Source organism: Castanea sativa, chromosome 12 (assembly GCF_040712315.1).
Source record: "Castanea sativa cultivar Marrone di Chiusa Pesio chromosome 12, ASM4071231v1".
NCBI classification, from domain to species: domain Eukaryota; kingdom Viridiplantae; phylum Streptophyta; class Magnoliopsida; order Fagales; family Fagaceae; genus Castanea; species Castanea sativa.
The window spans coordinates 595611-617970 of NC_134024.1; the positions used below are offsets into that span (position 1 = coordinate 595611).

The 22360-nt window shown below is 33.8% G+C and overlaps 1 protein-coding gene and 1 pseudogene across 1 annotated transcript; one reads left to right on the forward strand and one right to left on the reverse strand.

Annotated features, from left to right (window-relative positions):
- The first annotated feature begins 1737 nt into the window (after positions 1-1737).
- LOC142619582 (phospholipase SGR2-like) lies at positions 1738-4794 on the forward strand. The gene is made up of 3 exons (XM_075792731.1): positions 1738-1842; positions 2583-2629; positions 4022-4794. Exons 1-3 carry the CDS (start codon positions 1789-1791, stop codon positions 4260-4262), a joined length of 342 nt encoding a protein of 113 aa, XP_075648846.1. The 5' UTR covers positions 1738-1788; the 3' UTR covers positions 4263-4794.
- Positions 4795-7037: 2243 nt separating this feature from the next.
- Positions 7038-12557, reverse strand: LOC142619581 (disease resistance protein RPM1-like; annotated as a pseudogene).
- Positions 12558-22360: the final 9803 nt, after the last annotated feature.

The window sequence follows — 22360 nt, forward strand, 5'->3', positions numbered from 1 at the left end:
CTATGATTTGGAGATGCTCCCTTCTGCTTCAAATTTTTTTGCTAACATCTTAATCATCATCCGAAACTTTGGTTTTATTTCTCTTGGTGATTGATCAGCACCTGCCTTTTGATCAAGTTTTCTATCCTTTTTGCCTGCTTTGAGCAAGCAGATTTTAGGTGATCATATGGTTTCTCTTTAGACATATTACTAGTTTAAAATTACAGTTTAGGGTACCTGCATTATGGAAATAGGTTAAATGGTTCTTGTACATGAAGTTGGCAGAGAGGAGTAAGAAAAGGTCTCATAAAGGAGTTGACAACATTTTGAGTGGGGCTTCAAAAATAATCTAGATATGGAAAGCTTTGGGTGGGCGAAGGTTGCTTTAGTTTAACCTTCCCTTTGCATTTTTCTTTTTCTTTATAATATCAATAACTGGGATTATAATTCCCAACTTATTAGTGGGGAATCAAATGTCTCTTTGAAGATAAATGAGATTGAAAATGAAATTGTGCCTGGGGGTGGGGTTTCATTTCTTTGAAATTTTGGCTATGCTATTTGGTGAAATTTAAAGGTGGATTTGGCAATGAGCTGTGTCTCAATTGGAACTTCCTTGCCCCTTAGAATGGGGAAAACAGATTTTGAAATCCACTAGATGCATGTATAACTTGCCACTTATAAAAATAAAGTTGGAGTTTGAACTCTTGAATCTGTTGGTTTCAAGTACAATGGCACTTGTACTCCACTTGTTATAGATTTAAATCTGGAAATACCACTTATATATACTAATGTATGTAACTTTTAAATAGTTTTTTTTTGCTAAATAGTTAAAAGTAAACATTCGTCCTCTTCTAATCCTAGAAGTTGAAATATTTTCCAAATTAATCTTAATATTGTCACATATACCAAAGCTTCTACTTGATTGGTGGGTTCGATTTTGGCTTGACCCATAATTTAGCATGGCCATTGCCAGGTTCCCATTTCTCTCAACTTTGAATGAAGTAGTGTGTATGTGCATCCAAATTGACTACACTGGTTGGGCTGGTTTCCAGTTTGGGAGGATAGGATGCTAGCTCAATAAGTAATCATGTAAATATAAATAATCTCATATTGTTTCTGTTTAACTGTTCTCGTAATCATTTATAGTACTAAGTGACGTTGAGCCTCAGTCAGGCCCCTCAATCGCTCTGTTACAATTTACCATATTATATGTGTGTGGTGTTTGCTTTTTACTCATGCAAGATGTTAAGTTCTAAGCTGTATGCTGTTTAGACAGGTCAAAGTACTCACAGTTTGCCAATCCAGAAGCATGGATAGCCTAGAAGGTAACATAATCTTTCACCCTTCTGTTTTGCATTACTTTTCCTGTTGCCCCTTTCATTGTTACTTCATATTATCCTCCTTCTGTTCATAAAAGTAAGGAGGATTGGGGGAATATATCTTAACAGAGTGGTCCTCTTCCAAGTATCTACATCAACCCCTAACCCCCCTTTCCCTAGGCCCTTGCTTTTTTAACAAATAAAAAACAAGAAAAACAGAGAAAAATAAATCAAACTGTTGCTCCACGACCAAAAAATAATTTTGATACTATAATCCAGCTCCACTGAGTGGTGGCTCAAACTAATCGGTATTTATTATGGAAATCCATTTTTTGCTATTTAAGCCTATCTATGGCTGTGTGGAGAAGTATTTTAATCAATCTTATGTTCTTTGATCTATATTATTAATACATGTAAAAATTCTAATGTTTATATTGCAGAAGAGGGAGAGGATTCCCAAGAAAAAGAGGGGAGATCATATGGTTCTCTTATGATTCAGAGATTAACTGGAAGTGAAGAAGGATGGATTGATCACATGCTTCAAGTGCGTTGTTTTACCAATTTGATGCTAAATCTTGCAACCATGTACATTGTCATGCACATGCGCATAATTATACTGCACATATATTTCTAATGATAACTGGGATTAGCATCTTGCATGGGTTAATTGTTAGAAGTCATTAAAAATGGGTAAGGTAGTACCAGTTCAACATACAAGGACCTAATCTGATCATTGGAGCAGCTATCTTGCCAGATTCTTTGTATTTATCCCCACCTTGTTGCATGCTAATCTTAAAACAAGGATATGGACATGGTGCTGTGTACCCAGCACATGTAGGTCTTAGACATGGCAGCATTAAGATAAATGACATGATGTGAATGTTAAGAGGGTTCAGATGGATGACTCGCAACATAAGGAAAATCAAATGAGGAGTTGAGATATTGATGCAAAGATTGGCATTGCATCAAACAAGGATAAGATGCGGGAGTCACCTCAGATGGTTCATTATGTGCAATGAAGATCTACAGATGCACTAGTGTAAAAAAGTTGATATAGGTGGAAGGAGTGTTAAGGGTAAGCCGATAAGGGGATTAAAAAAAAAACGTGGGTAGTAGTAAGAAGATTTCCAAAGAGTTAGCAAAGAACATGACTTTTGAAGTGCTGAAGTTGAAAAAGACTCATGTAATTGATATCAATGTTGTGATTAAGATTAAGTTGAACTTGAGTTGTATTTGCATGTTGAAATATGTTTTTCCAATAATAGTTTGATGTTGTTTGTGTAGGATAAAACATTTGAGCATCCATACTTACAAGCCCTTGGATCACATACGTAAGTACCCGCTTTCTACTTTCTAAAAGAAGTCATTTTATACATAATTTTGGTTGTGTCAACTATTGCTTGTTATTGGGCAAGTACTCACTATCTACATTGTGTGCAACTATTATCATCTGCCTTCCATCATTAACTTCTCGTTTGAACATTTGGCACAAAATGTTCATGCAATTAGCATGTAATGATTAATGTATCTGATCCCACCAACCATGTTTAAGCAACAACTATCACTATATTTCTTCTTATGTGTTTACATTTATTGGCCTTTTTTGCATTTTTTCAAGCTATCCTATTCGGTTTTTATCTTATAATCTGTTTCTGCTAACCATAAGGTTTTCACAATGTCAATGATTACTATATACTTGCACTTGCTAAAAAGTTTTTCTTTTTTCGTATCTCTTTCTTATTCTTACACCACAGAAGGGTTAAAATATTTTAACAAAATGTCAGATTGAGTTAAGGATATTTATGTTCTTAGAAATTTTTTTTTTTCATCTGTTCATAATCGTTTGATAAATTACACTAATCTTTTTCATCTGTTTGTAATTGTTAAATTATTGATTATCCCAAAAGTTTATGCTATTAGGATACGGTAGATTTAATCATTTAACCATATACTTCTAACACTTTCCCTCACGTGTGAGCTGAAATTACCTTTTAATAGGTGAGGCACAACACGTGAGAATTTAAATCGGAGGTAGAATGGAGGAGATAGAGATCAAACTTAGGACCTCCCGCTCAGATACCATGTTAAATTACCGATTGTCCCAAAAGATTAAGCTATGAGAATATGGTAAATTTAATCATTTAACCATATACTTTTAACAGTAATCTTGTTTTATGACTAAAGAAACTGAATTAATAACAGAACTAAAAAGAACAGATGCAGCACCGGCTTGAATTAATAACATGAGTACAACAGCAAAATCCGTAGGCAACAAATATTGTCGCAAATCCATAATTTCAGTCAAAAAGAAAGAGATTAAGTTGCAGAATTAGAGAAAAAGATTAGGGAAAATTACATTTTACACCATATATTTCTGGGGTTCTTTCAAATCAAACCCAATAATTGTGGTTTCAAAATAAATCCTATAATTTCAAAAGTTTCAATTTAAATTGTGAAGTTTAAGACTCTTACAAATTAAACCTTATAGTTTTGTTAGTTTCAAATTGAAATTTGGACTTTTAAAATCGTATCACTTTAAACTCTGGGCCTTTCGAGTTTGATTTGGGGGTTTGATTGTGGTGTTTAAAACTTTAATAGTTTTCTTCTCTTTTATCCCCATTCTTTGTAGTGGGGAATATAATAACAAACAAGTAACTTGAGCTTGCATGTTGTGTTGCTTTTGTACCTTGATCTTATTTTAATTTGTGAATCTTGGTATACAGAAACTATTGGAGGGATCATGATACCGCTCTTTTCATATTAAAACACTTGTATCGAGATATACCTGAAGACCCCAACTCACCTGCGGAATCTAGTGGGGGCAACTCAAAAGAAGAAAGTGGTTCCACAGGTTGGTCTGATCAAAGAGAGACTGTTGATGAAGAACTTCCATTAACATTCTCTGACACAGTTATGGTTAGAAATTTTTCAAGAAAAGCCAAGAAGATTTGGATGAAGCGTTGATGATAGAAGCAGTATTCAAATTCTTGCTACACGCCTTTAGATGCATCATGCAAGTGCAATTGATGACAATAGAAGCAATTTTTGTTATTATCATATGACTGCATTCTGGGCCAAATTATCTCATACTTTTAACATTGCGGAAAGTCCTGAAATTTATGATTGTGTCATGATGCGATGGGAATGATAGTCAAAGTTACAATGAAAAGGATATGCCAGTCCACACCAGGGCTCACCCTTGAAATGTTGATTGAGAATGAGGGGAGTGGGTTAGTTATGCTATGTAGCAGAGTAGCAGTTGGTTAAATGAAGTATACTTGAAACTAATCCCTATGGGATTTAGGTGAAATCAAATGGACATATACAAATAGTGTATAGTGTTGTTCAAAAAAACATGTAGACAGTGACACAATAGAATGATATAGAATGGTGTTAATGGAACTCTCTCTCTCTCTCTCTCTCTCTGGTGATGAGAATTGCAAAAGATGGTGTAAATTTGTAGCTTTATTGTATAAAATTACTCCTTTTGTGGTGATTTTTTGAGCTATCAAATGGAATAATGTTGTGGTGTGTAACTTTAAAAATCAATTCACTATATTGAAATACTTTTTTATCATGTTGATATTTTGCTACAAGCCGACATATTGATAAATAAGGTTGAGCAAATTGTTGCTTAAGATGATTGGCAACTAGTAGTGGTATAAATCCTGGCTACGAACCCACCAAGGCTGATTTGTGCATTAAAAAATCATTGCAAAGAGATCAAGTCATGGGAAGAACATCCATGGTTCAAACGAAAAAATAAAATAAAATAAAGGTTTAATATCATTCCAAAAATGTACTATTATAAAGTTGTCAAACCCTCCAACATGGGCGTTATGTTATGTTTAGTACTTCCTACTGACAAACTGAAATCTTTTTGCTAAATCACCCTACTCTAGCTAAGAGTAATAGTTAATACCTACGCTTAATACAAACTCCCTCCTAACACTAAAAACATCTAGCTAATATTGATTGATATGTATTGTAAGGTTCGTATTTAAGACTTAAATACAATTCTTTAGATATTGTAAAAAAGTGTCATCTTCTTTTGATAACAATTAAATTTAACCATGTAACTAGATTCTCAAGAAAAAAAAAAAAAATCATTTGTGTAACTTAGTCTTCTCGAAGAGATGGAAAAGCATAGTTTGAACATGGCGGAACATCCACACTGCCACGAAATCTTCATGCTTACGCAGATTATGTTTTTGGCAAAATGTGTTCCACCCTTCCTTGAGAACATAAACCCTAGACTCCCAAAGTTTGAACGTCATTGAGTGTTCCTTATTATGTCATACATAATGATAGGAATTCCATTATCAACAACTTTGTTCTTGTTTAGCAATGGTAAGAGAGTCTTCGACATCTAGTTTGTTCAGGGACAGCTTGCTTTGGTCACCCCTTACATAACTGAATGCCAATTGCTTCTCAAAAGGCTTAGAGCATGCTCTTATGAGGCTGTTGAGGCGTGGGAATGGTGGGAAATCTGGGGCCTTGCAGGAATAGGCTTTCATGGACAAGGTTATTAACCATGGTTTTCTTTGGAAACATTGAATGGGTTCTGGCATGCTAGTATTTGCTACATGTTGCTTATGCCTAATTCTTTGGTTTTTGATTTCATGCAAAGCTATGGCAAATTTCTCATCCAGCAATTGGCATGCTTTATGTGAAGAAGAATCATGGCAGCTTTGTCTTCCTCTCATTGAATTTGTGACGGAAGTCAATGCCATTAACATATCCACTCAACCTTATTTTCCCCATAATTTAATTTCAGTATCTAAGTTTATATGAGGAAAGGAGTACGTCTACAAGACTAATATAGTAATAGGATGAAAAAGGGTTCATCAAACTATTATTCAAATTGTGTGCTCACTATTGTATCCATGAAAAAAATTTGTGGGTTCTCCAAAAATATTATTTAATTCGTTTTAACAATTTTGCTATAAAGAGGGGCAGTAGGGTGTTAAATAATTTTTAGATAAAATGGAAACTTTATTTTATTATTATCATCAATCATAAGATGTACAGAGTTGTAAGAGCATAATTATTTATGAAAAAAGAAAATAGAGGTGTGAATGCATTGGAATAGGTTGGATTTTGTTTTGTGTTTTTTTAAAAGCCAACAATTTCACATGTTGAGAATTCAACTCAACTTGATTCATAGGGAACATGTAGGGTTGGGTTGGTTCGTTAGAAGTTAGAACCATTTTGTTAGGCCTAATAAAAAATTTTGGTTTTCATTCACCAATTTAAACCCCTTTTTTTAATAAATAATTACAATTTCATCTAAAATGAAACTCAAAATACTAATATAGCCCGAACAAACAAATTTAAATTAAGTAATAAAGTCTAAAGAGGTTTAAAGTCTGTGCTATGTATTTAAGAGTTAGACCCTTTTGAAAATACACCAATGTCAGTTTTTTTAAAACCTTCTCCTCACTCTCCATGTGTATGTATTAAAACACTTAGTATTTTTTTTTTTTTAAATGATAGGTATATAAAATCTAAAACAAAATGAATTAAAGAGTTTATACATATATTGTTTTTTAAAGTATTAATTAATAGCGGGTTGGATCAGGTTATTTGGATTGAAATTTTTGTCAACTTTTCAACCTGATCCAACTCAAGTTTCAAAAAATAAGGACCCAACCAAACCCTTCAACCCACAAAAATCAAACCCTGATGTTGGTTTGGATCAGGTTCTTCAAGTTGTTAAAGAAGAATAAACAAAAGAACTACAAAACTCAGAAATAATAGAAAAAAATTCACACGGATGTTAATGTTTTACACAAGCTAAATTACATACAAATTACAACACAAAAGATGAGCAAATCCACGGTTGAACCAGTAGCAATCTTCCAACAAACTACCACAAAGGCATCTTGGAGTTCAAACTTTTACATTTATTACAGACAAATAAGAAACAAAGTCTTGAGTATTAATATATTGAACAATAACCAGAATACCCAAACAGTATTTAGAATTGGAGCTCCTAACAAAACATAATCCTTTTGAAGCAAACAAGGCAAACCCATAATCTTCAGCATCATTCTGCCACGAGTAAAACCAAAAAAAAAAAAAAAAAAAACAGAGACATGGCTTATTAAAACTGACAAATTCATGTTCCAAACCACAAATAATAAGACATCATAGCCAAACCAAATCTAAGATAGCTCAATACATACAATTGAAAGTCACAAGCAAGATTAGGATTATTGACATGCATGGAGGACACATAATGAAAAAACCCAGAAAAAGTCAGCGTTGCATAATTCACAATCTTGTATCTTCCAATCACACATCATTCATAGAGGACTTTCTTGGAACATATGGTGGGCATTACTCACATACAGAACATGCCTACAAACACACATTACACATGCATACACACCAAAATACATTTTAAAAACAGTATTTTAACACAAGATCTAGAAGCTAATTCATTCTATTTCAAAGAATTTGATGTATTTATTAGTTTATGCCAAGATGGTAACTAAATCAAACTCCAAGCAATCAAGCAATAGCAAGCATTGTTAGGCATGAACATGGTTACTTATTTATCATGTCAGAAACCATTAGTTTCAAAAACTTAAGCTATTACAAAGTGGATAAATAATATAAGTTAAGCATATATAAATTTGTTAGTGAAATAACTTAGATGAAGCAAAGCTTTTTTTTTGGGGGGGGAGGGGGGTTTAGATGAAAGATAGAAATGAGCGATAAACATTCATGAAGAAGAAGAAGAAGAAGAAGAAGAAGAAAAACATAGAGAATTGAGAAGCTACCTTCATGAAACATTCCCGAATTACTACCAAATGTAGATCTTTGGGATGCACTGCAACACTAAATAACAAAGAGTAACTTATGAGTTATGTCTAAGAGTATGATAACAAATTCAAATAGATATTGCTAACTTAGGTAATACAAAGTATCAAGTTGTAGTTCCAATCACATAAAAGAAGACATAAACAAAATTGTCAACATGTATTAGTTGGAAATTATGACTTGGATCAGTCATTTCTCTTCTTGAGCTTATGACAACCTAACAATGAGGAATGCAGTAAAGATACAGTTAAAGCAAGAGATTTGCTACCCAAAAGAAGAATTGGAAAAACAGAGAAAAATTGGAAATCTCCTTAAGAATTTATATGTAACTCAAGGATTTTTAACTAGGACTCAAGAACCATAGGTTAATGGCCAAGATGCATCAATAAAGGGAAAATAATTGAATTGTGATTATACTTATCAAAAAATAATCACATCTCATTCATATAGGAATTGCGAACTTAAGAGCATAGGGTCTAAAACAGAAACTAATAACTTTTTTCTTAACCTAATACAACCACTTTTTCATGCATGATGCATAGATATAGAAATGGAGAGAGACTGTGCGTCTTCTGGCTATTTGTTTTTGCATCTATTGGGTACTATGGTTAAGAGTCGGTGCAAAAAGAAAGTATGACCTAACTCCTAAAAGCATCTTCCCAAAAACAAGGCACTACTCCCCCTCCCCTACATGATCTCCTCAAAATAATATTGTCTTAGCCTAAATGGTAGGGGAACACTATGAGGAAAATACGAGGGTACATAAAGTCAAGAAAATTATTTCTTAACTTATATGCTGCTTCTCAAATGGATAGTAGTATGTACAAACGAGTACAAGGGGCATCAATGAAAAGACATAGGGAGCATGTGCCAAGCTAAAAAAAATTACCGAAGACATCCTATCTTAAATTAGACTATAAATCTATGAACTCAGTGTGGCAGACTAACAATGTGAGCACTTAAGAGTTAAAACATCCTATTATCAATGGCAAAATAATAATAATAAAAAAAGAAGAAGCTATTATTAATCAATGTATTTCATGAGGACTAGTTCTCAAATTATATAAGAAGCAAAGTATGCACTTAGAAGTTAAAAACCAAAGATTTATATAAACAAATCATAGGCTAACATGTGGCTTACTAAAATAGACCAAAATGTGGTTCCAAACCACAAAAAGACATCATAACCAAACCAAATCTAAGAACCTCTATACATAGAATTGAAAATTATATGCAAGCTTAGGTTTATCAACACCCATGAAAGGCGCATAATGAAAAGTCCAGTAAAAGTCATGGGGTTACATAAGTCAAAATCTTGTATCTTCCAATCACACAACACCCAATCACCCATAGAGGACTTTCCTCAAACATATGGTGGGCTTGACATACCCACAAACAAAATACACCTAAATACATTTATATAAACAGTATATTGAGTCAGGCCCAGAAACTAATTTTATCTATTGCAAGGAATTTTTTAAGTTATTTTTTATTTTTCTATTCCAAGATGGTAGATAAAAACAAACTCCAAGCAATCAAGCAATAGCAAGCATGATTCTGTCGTGGGTAAAAAAACAGAGATATGATTAAGTACAATTAATCGTTGGAACAGATTATTTATTTATGATCTTAAAAGCCATTACTTCAAAGAAGTAGCTTAAATGATAAAATGAATGCAACCATTCATTAAAGGTTAAAAGTGGAAGTATATTGAACTGAAAAGTTACCTTCGTGAAACATTCCGAATTAGTCCCAGATGTATAGCTCTGGGATGTGCTGGACTTTTCGAAAATCCTCGTTGCCAATTCGATTTTCAAGTTCCATTGGGACAGATCGCAACTCTAGTCGTTGGAGATTTTGAAGGTATTCAATTCCCAAGGGCACTGTCTTTAACTCCATGCAGCTGGTAATATATAGTGATTTCAGATTTGGCATCACCCCCTTTTCTATTATTATCTCATTCAATTGAGGAAAATTACGAATATATAATATTGTAAGCTTAAGAAAGCCTGTATTGAAACATAGCTGTCTTCCAATATAGGCATTAGTAAGTGCAAGACTTCCCAAATTGGGCAAAGCAGCGATGTGAGGGAGTAGATCTTCTTCAAGTCTCGACCAATGCAGAAACAAATATGTGACGCTTTGAAGTGAAAGAAACCACCGTGGCACCTTTTCTAGTTTTCCAGCCAAAATAAGCAATCGAAGCTTGGGTGGAGCTGAGAGTGAATCCATTCGGAGAGTTTCGTCCTCATTAGTTGCCATAATAAACAAGTAGCGCAGTAGTTTCATGTTTTGAATTGAGAGACATAAGTCCATCTCATCTGCTTCTTTCACATTTGAAATACCGATCCTAGTAAGTTGGGTCATGCCACGAATCTGTTGCACCAAGTCACCATTTGATTCAATAGCGGACACCGACTGCAAATTCGTTAGTCTATTGATATTTGATGGCACGTTTGTCCCATTAACATATCTGAAATCGTTCATATTCCAAGTGTATCGATACATAATTAGATGCCGCAAGTTTTGCAAATTCCCGATTCCACGAGGAAGGGCCTCTATCTGTGTGTCCCTGATGTCCAAGGTTTGAAGATTTAGGAGCCTCCCTATGGAATTTGGGAGCCTCTTAAGTAAAGTTCCTCTTAAATTCAAATACTTCAAGTTAAAGAAGTTGCCTACTTCATCAGGTAATTCATCAATAGGGACATCCTGCAAATCCAGGACCCTTAACATTTTACTTCCAGAAGGCAATGTTTTGCAGTAGTTAAAAACAAGAAAAGACCGAAGCTTTGACATGCCCATGAACGATTTTAGTTCTACATCCGTTTTGTGAATTGACATGCGGCGTGCTTTGCATTTTTCCATCGCTTCTCCTCCATCATGTATAACACCAAAAGATTGTTTCTCTGATATTGACAAAGCAACATCACGCATAAGGTCATGCATTTTACATGCTTTTGGCCTTCCAAATTCATTCCTGTATACAACTTGAAGCATGCTTCGAAAAATGAGTTGTTCTAGATAGCTATCTGCAACTTCTTCTGGAGTGAACCCTTTAACTTGTTCTACAAATCCTTCTGCCATCCATAGTTTAATGAGCCTCTTTCTTCGAATCTCATAATCTTCTGGGAAAAGGGAGCAATATAAGAAACAATGCTTCAATTGATGGGGCAAATCCTTGAAACTAAGCAACAAGATGGTCTTCACCATTTCTAGCTCAGGATTGTTATTTAGACTCCAATTCAAGCTTTTGTAAATGTAAGTCCATTGAGACTCACTCTTGGAGTACATAAGACTTCCCAAAGCCGCTATTGCAAGAGGTAGGCCTTCACATTTTCTCACAAGTTCTTGAGCAAACGAAACAAGGTCAGGGGGATAGCATCTATTAGAACTACTCGAGAACGCTTTCTTGCAAAAGAGATCCCATGCCTCATCCTCTTCCAATGGTTGAATATGATAGACCTGCTTAGTAACTTCAAAATTGAAGCTAGCTACATTTTCTTTTCGAGTTGTAAGGATGATACTGCCCATATGACAATTATCAAGAATAGACAACTTTATTTGATTCAAGATACTTGTATCCCACACATCATCCAAGACAAGTAGATACCTTTTCTCCTTTAAATAGTCCACTAGCATTTCTACTAACTCTATGTACTTCATGGAAGTCAAGTCTTTAGGATCCGCTTCATTCATTGACTTGTAAAATCTCTTGACCATGCTCCTCAATAAATCTTCTAATTCATATGCTTGAGAAATTGTGATCCACGCACAACATTTGAAATGTTTCTTTACATCATCATTGTTGTAGGTGTTGGCAACTAGTGTGGTTTTGCCTGAACCTCCCATTCCAACTATCGAAATGACAGTTTTGTCTACTCCATCCATCAACCATCCCATTAACTTTTTCCTTTTCTTTTCAATCCCTACAAGTTTTTCTTCTTTAAAAAAAAGAGCTGATTCAGCATGCTGCACCAGCCATTTTTGATTATCTTTAGAACTAGTTCCCTCTATATGATTAATATCATATCTCTGGTTTCTCTCTCATATGCCTTTGATTTTCCCATTGATTTTTTGTATCTTGGTGGCTGTTTGATGCCTCACCCAGAGATTCTTTGGAAAGTAAATGGTGTGGTGAAGGATCCGGGAAGATCGACCCCTGATTCGCTGGTAATTTATGTGATACATGAACTCATCAATAATGTCTTCGACATCATATGCCATGTCTCTCACACTTGCCACCCAAGTTTTCTCTCCTTCACTCCCTACTCCCTTTCTATCAGCATCTACTAAGAATGATCGCATGCTTTTCAACTCCTCTTTGATATCTTCAATTGCATCACGAGTCCCCCATAACAACGATGCTTCATTTGCAAGGATTGAAATGATATTGTCAATCAATAGTTCCACTACAGCCTGATCCATTTTTAACTTCACAGTTCAAACTCCCCTTCTACGTTAGTCACCAAGTTTTTGGGCTTCCCTTTTACCAATTATATCACATCAAAGAGAAAGATAGTGCTATGCTTTGACTTATAGCTAACCGATCCAAGGATACCTACACAAAAAAGAATAGAGGTGAGAAACATAATGCATGAAGGTATTCTAATTCTCAAAAAAGTGTAGCAATACGTTAGCTGAGTTTAAGAATGATTTTTTTTTGGGTGAAGTGGTGTAGACGCATAGATTTCGCTCATCAACGTTGACTTCAATTAGCAAAGGTCATATAACTCATAAGGATTAGAATTTCATAAATACAATGATCTTTGTATTTATCTAAATTAAAAAATGATAGATATTACTATTTGTCGGTGACAACATTTTCAATAATTAAAATATATATCATCGTTTCCATATGGTCTGTATTTATACACCAACATGTTGTCTAATTTGTCTGGTCAACAATGGAAGAATGTGTACAACTGCACACTTTTTTTTTTCTTAGAAGAGTGTACAGCTGCACATTTATATTAGTTTTTTTTTTTAATTGAACAATAATGGTAAGGGAAGGTGAGGATACCAGTAAATGTTTATGAAGATTTATTAACAACTAAAATGAAATAACGTATAATCTGATAAAAGAATTAGAAAATTATATAGTTTATGGACCAACATTTTGACATTTTTTATTTCTTTTGAAAAAAAATAATTGCAAATTTCTAAAATATTATTCTTATCTTTTCTAAAATATCATTCTTATCTACACAATTAAAAATTTTGAACAAATTATTACTTTATGATAATCACATTTATTCTCAAGTAAAGATATTAAAAAACATCGACAAAAATATAAATTTTAGCATATAAGACTTGTTCAAGTGAAAATTAAATCACTTCTCAAAAAAAAAAGTGAAAATTAAATCATTAACAAGATGAAGTTTAATAAATTTGTTTTTGATTTGCTTTGTAAGAGATGATTTGCAATTTACATTTCAGTTTTCCTTGATCTATTATTTCTATATTAAGAAACCTTAGAGTCATGTTTCCATGAGGGTACCAATTTATTTTAATTGTTTTGAAACTTCCCTCCTTCAACAAAAATCTCATATCAAACTCTGAGAATTTCATTTTATACTCCATTATTTATAGCATATAATATGTTAGATTTTTTTTTTTTTTTTTAAGTGTGATTGTATAGTGTATACAATTTTTTTTAATACAAAATAGAAATTTTACTTTAACCTAATCTAAATGTATACGTGTGTAAAGCTCCCTTCTAAAGACTTGAACTCCAACCCTTACCCTTACAAAAAAATTTGTACTTGTAAGGTAACTATCGTGCTAAGAGTACTCAGTGTATAGTGTACACAATTGGTGGTGCATAAAGTTAGGATTGATGATTATTTTTTCCACTTTATCATTAATTGATCAAACAATTTGGCATTTTTTTCTTTTCAATTTTTTTTTATAGAGAATTTCAACCTATGTCATCCACTCCTCATGATAACTCTTTATCATCAAACCAAAATACCAAATAAGTTTTTAGTGTAGACGGAGATTGAATCCCAAATCTCTTATTCAACCATCAGAGACTTTATCGTTTGAGCTAATTGGAATTCACTATTTTCAAACTTGATAATAAAAGCATTGCCAATATTCAATTTAAAGATAGATGTAGAAACCTAGGAGATCTAAAAGAACAAATAATAAAAAAAATATAGAAACAAATGCTAATAAATGCTTTTAAATATTTATAATATGCCAATACAATGGCGAAATATTTTAAAGAATAAACTTACTTGAAAATTTCACTTGAATATTTTCTTTCCACTTCAAGAGCTTACGTACAAGAGGACTTTACAATAAAGAAATACAGGCATTGAGGATCGCAAATGAGAAATAATATCAAGTCAGTTTTCTCCACTCTGTATTTCACTTGAGAGTTGAGAATGAGTAGCCTTCTCTTTGAAGATAGATGTAGGAACCTAGGAGATCTAAAAGAACAAACTATCAAATATTATATCAATTATATTCTGTTTTATATCAAGAAATACATGACAATCACACTATCTATATATATTTTTTCATAAATTGATAACATTTAAACATTACTACTATTTTTAAATCTCTTAAAGTATTTTTAAATCTCTTTAATTTGATAACATGAATGTAAAAAAGTCTTTCGTACATCACACGGATTAACGACTAGTTAATAATAACAACCAATACTTTGTTACATGAATAATAATATAATTATAATAATAAATAAAATTATAATCCTATAAAATATAGGCAAAATTCTTCAATTTTGTTATTTATTTTTTTATTGTTCAATGTTTTCTATTTTTTTTTTAATTGTTCAATGTTTCCCGTGAAAACACAAATAACAAGTTACTTTACTAATAAAAAGACAAACTAATTTTTTTTGAGAAAGAAACGACAAACTAATTGATTAAAAACTCAACCTCATTAGGTGCGGTCTCAATAAATAATAAAGAATAAATATATGACATAGACATAAGTAGAATTAAACAACAATTTACAATCTTCAAATTTATAAAATAATATATAAAAGTTTTCAATTCCAACCTCCATTACTCGAAATCGGTACCCAAGACTTGCACCATCTGATATTCAATTTGAAGATGTAGGAACCTAGGAGATCCAAAAGAACAAATTATCAAATATAGAAACAAAAGCTAATTTATGCTTTTAAATGGCAGAATTCTATAGCCTTTTGAAGAAGAGTAGTGACTATTGACTTGGATGTGGGCCATCAGCCAAGTCCTCAGCTAAGAAGTTTGAAAGAGAGTAGCGCAGATTTAGAGCGTGTGATGGGAATTAGGATTGCACCCAAGGAATTCATATTGGACTTTGTAATGTAAAAGAAAGGAGTGGATGATGCCATTTAAACAAGATTTCAAGGCCATTAATTGTATCCTAAATCCAAAGAGAGAGAGAGAGAGAGAGAGATATGTATAAAATATGTCGTTATTGCACCATGAAATGATTGCAATGGAAATTTTTTCACTGGTTGGATTCTTCTCAATGATTTAGAAGACCTGGACTACGTTGAAAGGATAGTCATCCCACGAAGTTACCTGGATGTCTCAAGAAAACTTCTCGGATGACTTACAGTATGTGTATTAAAGTCACAAGTAACACACAGCAACTACACACTTCACAAGCATGGCTCACTCCCCATTTCCATTTCCATAATGGTTGTACGTGTTAGTCTTGTAGAATTGGGGCATTTGAATAACCTTCTAGAATTACATCTCAGTTCAAATAAACTTATTGGTACCATTCCCTCAAACATAGGAAAGCTAAAGAAGCTGGTTCTTTTGGACCTAGAATATAACATGCTCATTGGTCCGATCCCTTTCTCGTTGGGTTAATTAACCAGTTTGACCTATTTGTCTCTTGGTTCCAACCTTATCAATGGGTCCATTCCTCCACAAATTGCCAATCTAAGAAAACTCGGCTACTTGAGCCTCAATAATAATAAACTTATTAATTAGTCCAATTCCTTCAGCTATGTGTCATTTAACTAATTTAGAAACATTATTACTTAGTTCCAACTGTTAGTACATTTTAAATTAAATATATTGAAACTCAAAATAACTGAAGATGAATGTTAGGGACATATTTTTATGTAATTGGTATATCCTCAAACTTCCTTGTTACTACTCACATTCGGCCACAACTCACCTTAAAGAAGAAAACACCACATAGATTTAAAGAGAGATGGGCCACTCACCCAGATTGTGCAAATATCATACAGGTAGCTTGGGGTTCAAATGTACCTCATGGAAGCCCAATGGCAAAGCTATTCGAAAAAATAAGAAGATGCAGATTTGCCCTTGTTGATTGGAGCCAACATACCTTTGGACTCTCAAAACCACAATTGCAAGAAAAACAAAAAATGCTGGAAGAGTTGTGCCTACAGAATAGAGCCGAGAATTTAAGCACCATCAAAAATCTCAAAGCCGAAATTACAAATATTATCCACCAAGATGAGTTTTTTTGGCGACAAAGATCCCGATCAATTTGGCTACCTACGGGGGAAAAGAACACAAAATACTTCCACAACCAAGCCAGCCAACGCCGATGAAAAAATCATATCTCCAAAGTGTTTGATACTGAAGATAGGTGGTGCACTTCTGATGAGCAAATTGCTCAGGTGGCCGAATCATACTTCTAGTAATTGTTCTCCATGGCCCACCCACAAAACATTGAGAGTGTTTTACAATTGGTTCAAAGAAAAGTCACCCCACACATGAATGAGAGCCTCACCTGTCCGTGCACTGCTGATGAAGTCAGACTAGCCCTTTTTCAGATGCACCCATCAAAATCACCTAGACTAGATGGTATGTCCCCCTTTTTCTTTCAGAAATATTGGCATATCGTAGGAAATGATGTTACTGAAGCTATTTTATCTGTTCTGCACTCTGGCCATATGTTGAAAAAAATGAACCACACACATATTGTTTTAATCCCAAAAAAGAAAGACCCTAAATACCTGGCAGACTACAGACCCATTAGCTTGAGTAATGTTGTCTCTTGGATAATTTCAAAGGTTATTGCTAATCGTTTGAAGCATATCTTGCCTAATGTGATTTCTGACTCTTAAAGTGCTTTTGTGCCAAACCGTCTTATTACTGACAATACAACAGTTGCCTATGAGATTCTGCACAGAATGAGAAACAGAAGAAGAGGGAAGGTGGGACATATGGCGATTAAGCTAGACATTAGTAAAACCTATGACCGGGTGGAGTGGCCTTTTTTGCAGGGTATTATGCAGAAATTGGGTTTTGATCAAAGATGGGTGAAGTTGGCCATGGAGACAGTCACCACAGCCTCTTATTTAGTCTTTATCAATGGGGAACCAAAGGGCTAGATCACTCAATCAAGCGGCATTCGACAAGGAGATCCACTATCTCCTTACCTCTTCCTCCTTTGTGCTAAAGGCCTCTCAGCACTACTAAATAAGGCCGTGGAGAATCATGTGATCAACGGAATTATGTCCATCCAAAATGGGGCGTGCATCTTCCATCTTCTATTTGCAGATGATAGTTTACTATTTTGCAAAGCCACAGTTGGAGAGTGCCAACAACTATTGAGCATTCTTGGCCAATATGAGGTAGCATCAAGACAAGCAATAAACCGCCAAAAAACTTCCTTGTTTTTTAGCAAGAACATAAATCCTGAAATAAGGAGATTGATCCAACACCAATTGGGGGCTAGAGTGATGACAAAAAGTGACAAATACCTTGGTTTACCAATGATATGTGGTAAATCAAGAGTGAACAACTTCAAAGAATTACAAGAAAAAATTCTCAAGCATGTGTTGGGGTGGAAAGAAAAGTTTATATCAAAAGCAGGCCAGGAAGTCCTTATAAGAACAGTAGCACAAGCGATCCCCACATATGCAATGAGCCTATTCAAGCTACCCAAATCCATGGGTGACTCCATCAATTCCTTGCTAGCAAAATATTGGTGGGGACAAAACAGAGAAGAAAAGAAGATTCTTTGGGTTAATTGGAAAAAACTATGCAAAAACAAGAAGGAGTGATGGGTTTTAGAGATTTGCGTGCCTTCAACTTGGCAATGCTCTCAAAGCAAGCATGGAGACTAACCCAAGACACAAATTCTTTGTTTTACAGGGTATATAAGGTGAGGTACTTTCCTAATTGTTCATTCATGATGGCTCAATTGGGGAGTAACCCGTCTTTTGTTTGGAGAAGCCTACTTGCAGCAAGGGACATCATTTACAATGGGTCAAGGTGGCGTGTGGGAGATGGCAAAACAGTGGGGATATACTGTCACAAATGGCTATCACACCCTCCAATTCCAATGAATGAACATGCCAAGGACATGCGGGTCTGTGAGCTCCTAGATGAGGAATCACGGCAATGGGACAGAGGAAAAATTGAGACAATGTTTGCACAGAGGACACATTAGGAAATTCTGGCAATACCATTGGACCATCTGAACTCCCCGGATACTCTGATATGGACAGAAAATACAGCCGAAAAATTCACAGTTAAAACAGCTTATCAGCTTGCACTTCGACTGAACTCGCAACCTTGGGCAAAGCATTCATCAACCCATGCGTTCAAACCAGCTTGGAGAAAAATCTGGACACTCAACGTACCACCCAAAGTTCGGATGTTTCTATGGAGAGCTTGCTCAAATTGCCTCCCAACCAGGGAAAATCTCCATAAGCGTCGTGTACAAGTGAATACAAGGTGTGAATTCTGTCATCAACAATTCGAGAATACCAGTCATATCCTATGGGAATGCCCATTCACACAAAATGTATGGGCATTGGTGAGCAACTAAATCCAGAAATGCAGAAACGTTGCAGACGATTTTTTTTCATTTATTCCGACAGCTACAGGACAAGCTTAGCCAACAGGAAATTGAGCAGTGGGCAGCTACGACATGGTCGATTTAGAATGTGAGGAACTAGTTTTACTTTGAGCACGTCCAACTCCAACCGAAAATAATTGTTGAAATCATGAGAGGTCTACTAGAGGAGTATCAACGCCTCATGGCCATGCAGTGACAAGCTACATTCTTTTGCTGTATTGTAACTTGTTTTCAAGCTATTGAAACCCCAACACATACACGGGGGGTCACTACTGTACTTCAATTTTTATTCTAATGAAAATTTCTATCGTTTGGATGTAAAAAAAAAAAAAATGTTAATGAAATGCTTTTAAATATATAAATATGAAAAATTCAATGGTGAAATATTTAAAAGATAAACTTACTTGAAATTACTCAACTTAAATTTTTTTTCTTCAGGAGAATTCTATACGCACTTAGAGAGTTGTACAAGAGGAGTTTACAAATAAAGGTGAGAAAGAATCACAAATGGGAAGGATTGCAAATGAGAAATATATCTTAATGGATTTTCCAGTCTTTAACTTGAGAATATGCATTTCTTTGATAGATCGTCCTTAGCAATTAATCTTGGAATATACATTTCTTTAGCATTTGGCCAAAGATAAGAATCTGGTCGTTGCAAATTATAATTTTTTACCATTTTATGCTTTAAATTTTCTTCTTTTGCATTATGTTGGTGCATTTTAAATTAACAATTATTTGCTAAATTTCTTTGAACCTTGGTTCTCCTTGTAAAGAAAACTAAGCATTGCCATTGAGCTAGAAGTCTTTAATTTTAGAAAGTTCCACTTTGACAATGATAAGTATCATATTTATGTGAAAAAATGGGTTATAATTCCCATTAATCTTGAATAAATATTACAAGTCTACTAATAGACACATTTGCAAGTTGCAACATCCCTCAATATAAAAACAACAATACAATATCTATAAAGATATAAAAAAGTAAAACTGCTTTTTCTTTATACCATAGTGTTCAGAGTCAATATTCTTATCTTTGGCTAAATGCTAAAGAAATGAATATTCCAAGCTTAGTTGCTTAAAGAAAACCCCTTAAAAGAAATGGATGTTCCAAGTAAATTGTTGGGCTATCATTGTCTCCATATATGTTTTGTGATTATAAGACCAGCATGTTGTCCAATGTATCATGTCAGCATTATTAGGAACTGTACAAAAAAAGTCTTTTAAATTAGCAAATTTTGTTTGCATAATAATGGTATGGCAAAGCCAGGGTACCATTAGGTATTATCAAAACTTCAAATGAAGGTTTAAAATGAAATGACTGATAATTCGACAATTGAATTGGGAAAAAGGAGATAGTGTGAATGTCATGAGGAGTTTGAGCTTACCTGGTACGAGATCCAACAGGTTAATTTCAGGGTCAGCTCTGTGTCTTGTATTAAGCGGCCTGACTGGAAACTCTATAGCTCACTCGCTGGCTAATTAAGTTTGCCAGAAAAAAAATCTGGCAGATGAAGTAGTTTGGATGGAAGATTCCCCTATGAAATAACATCAATTTCTTCTCTTAATATATATTTATATATATTAGGAACTTGAAGAACCAAAATCATATTTTGACATTTTTATTTTCTTCTAAACATAAAAGATAAAGGTCAAGACTTCCTAAAATATCATTATTAAAATTGTTGAACAAACTATTTCTTGGAACAAGTACATTGAGAGCAATTAGATTTAGAAGACACTAACAAGGATTATCTCATTGGTTAAATAGCAAAACCATTAGGAAGAAAAGAAAATTCAAACTGACCCAACCTCAGCCGACAAAATCTGATCCAGATTATTAATAAAGAATAGCACGTATAATTAAGAACAATTTACAATCTTCAGATTAATATAATAAAAATATACAAATTTTATAAATCCAACATGCAACACTCGAAAATGGTTCCCTAGGGCCTAGACTTACACCAGTTGATTTTCAATTTGAAGATTGACGTAAGAACTAAGAACCCACCATATACAATAGAGCAAAATTATCTAATATAGGAAAAAAAATAATGTTAATGAAATGCTTTTAAATATATACAATATGAAAAATTCAATAGTGAAATATTTCACTATACAATGTGAAATATTCAATAGTGTAGTCAATTCCAATTAAGTTTATCTTCTAAATATTAATATTTAGAAGATAAACTTAATTGGAATTGACTACACTTGAATTTTTTGCTTCAGGAGAATTGTATACTTAGAGAGTTTACAAGAGGAATTTTCAAAAAAAGGCGATAAAGAATTACAAATGGGGAGGATTGCAAATGAGAAATATATCTTGATGGATTTTTTGGTCTTTCACATGAGAATATACATTTCTTTGACAGGTTTTCCTTAGCAGTTGAGCTTGGAATATGCATTTCTTTAGCATTTGGCCAAAGATAAGAATCTAGACCCAATGGTATAATCCAATAGTATTTATTTGATCGGCAAATAAATGTGCTTTATTTGGTAGAAGCTATTAGTGCAGAATTAGCTTAAGTTACACGACAATTAAGTTGGACTATTTATCATGGAGGGACAAGTCAAATAAAAATTCTACTACACTGGTATGTAAGTTTTGCTGACTGTAAAGGTCTTGAATCTCTTATAAAAAATATTGAACTTTCCATATTGCTTTTGCCTGATTGGTTTTGTTCTATTTTTTATTTTTATATCTTTAATTGATTTTTTTTCTTTCTAAAAAATAATGATTTTGTTCTATTAGAGCATTTTAATATTAAATTATTATTTTATTAAACAAGAAGTTGACAAATATAATGAAAATATATGAGAACTTAATGTAGTAAATGATGAGTTAGAGTATTATCAAATTTAGAACTATACATTAATTTTTAGTTAACTTTACTCTATTCCCCTCCAAGAGAATCAATTTTGTACCTGAAACTGTTTCAGTTTGACTAAGGGAATGAAATATTTGAATAATCTAAGTATATGTATGTCAATATATTTAATTCTGATAATGCGAATAAAATCAGTAAGCTGGATGCTCCGGACTTGAAATGACTACTTGAAATGACTACTTGCTCTTCCGATGGCTTGGAAAAGAAAGAAAAGCAATCAAAGATGACCGGGGCTGCTGGCCAAAAACCCTCCGATGGTAAAGTTAGTTTTCTCTCTATATTTTCGGAGTTCCAACTTTTTGAGAAATGTCTCGCGTACCTTTGTTTTGTCTGAGTGAGCGTTTATATAGTATTCTAATAGACGGTTATCACACTTGTAACCTCCTCTAGATTCAAGGAGGTGTAAGGATTTAGAGATACCTTCCATAACCGCTTAGGAGTTATATACTTCTCACACGACGGTTACTGGAAGTTATACGTGTAATAAGGAGTTGTAACATTACACTCGGAAATTTTCCTAAGTGT

Excerpts from the sequence above, each read along its gene's own strand:
- LOC142619582 (XM_075792731.1), top strand. The coding sequence starts at position 1,789 with ATGATTCAGAGATTAACTGGAAGTGAAGAAGGATGGATTGATCACATG. Across the intron at positions 1,843-2,582 it reads GGATTGATCACATGCTTCAA|GATAAAACATTTGAGCATCC; the intron begins GTGCGTTGTTTT and ends TTGTTTGTGTAG. Across the intron at positions 2,630-4,021 it reads CAAGCCCTTGGATCACATAC|AAACTATTGGAGGGATCATG; the intron begins GTAAGTACCCGC and ends CTTGGTATACAG.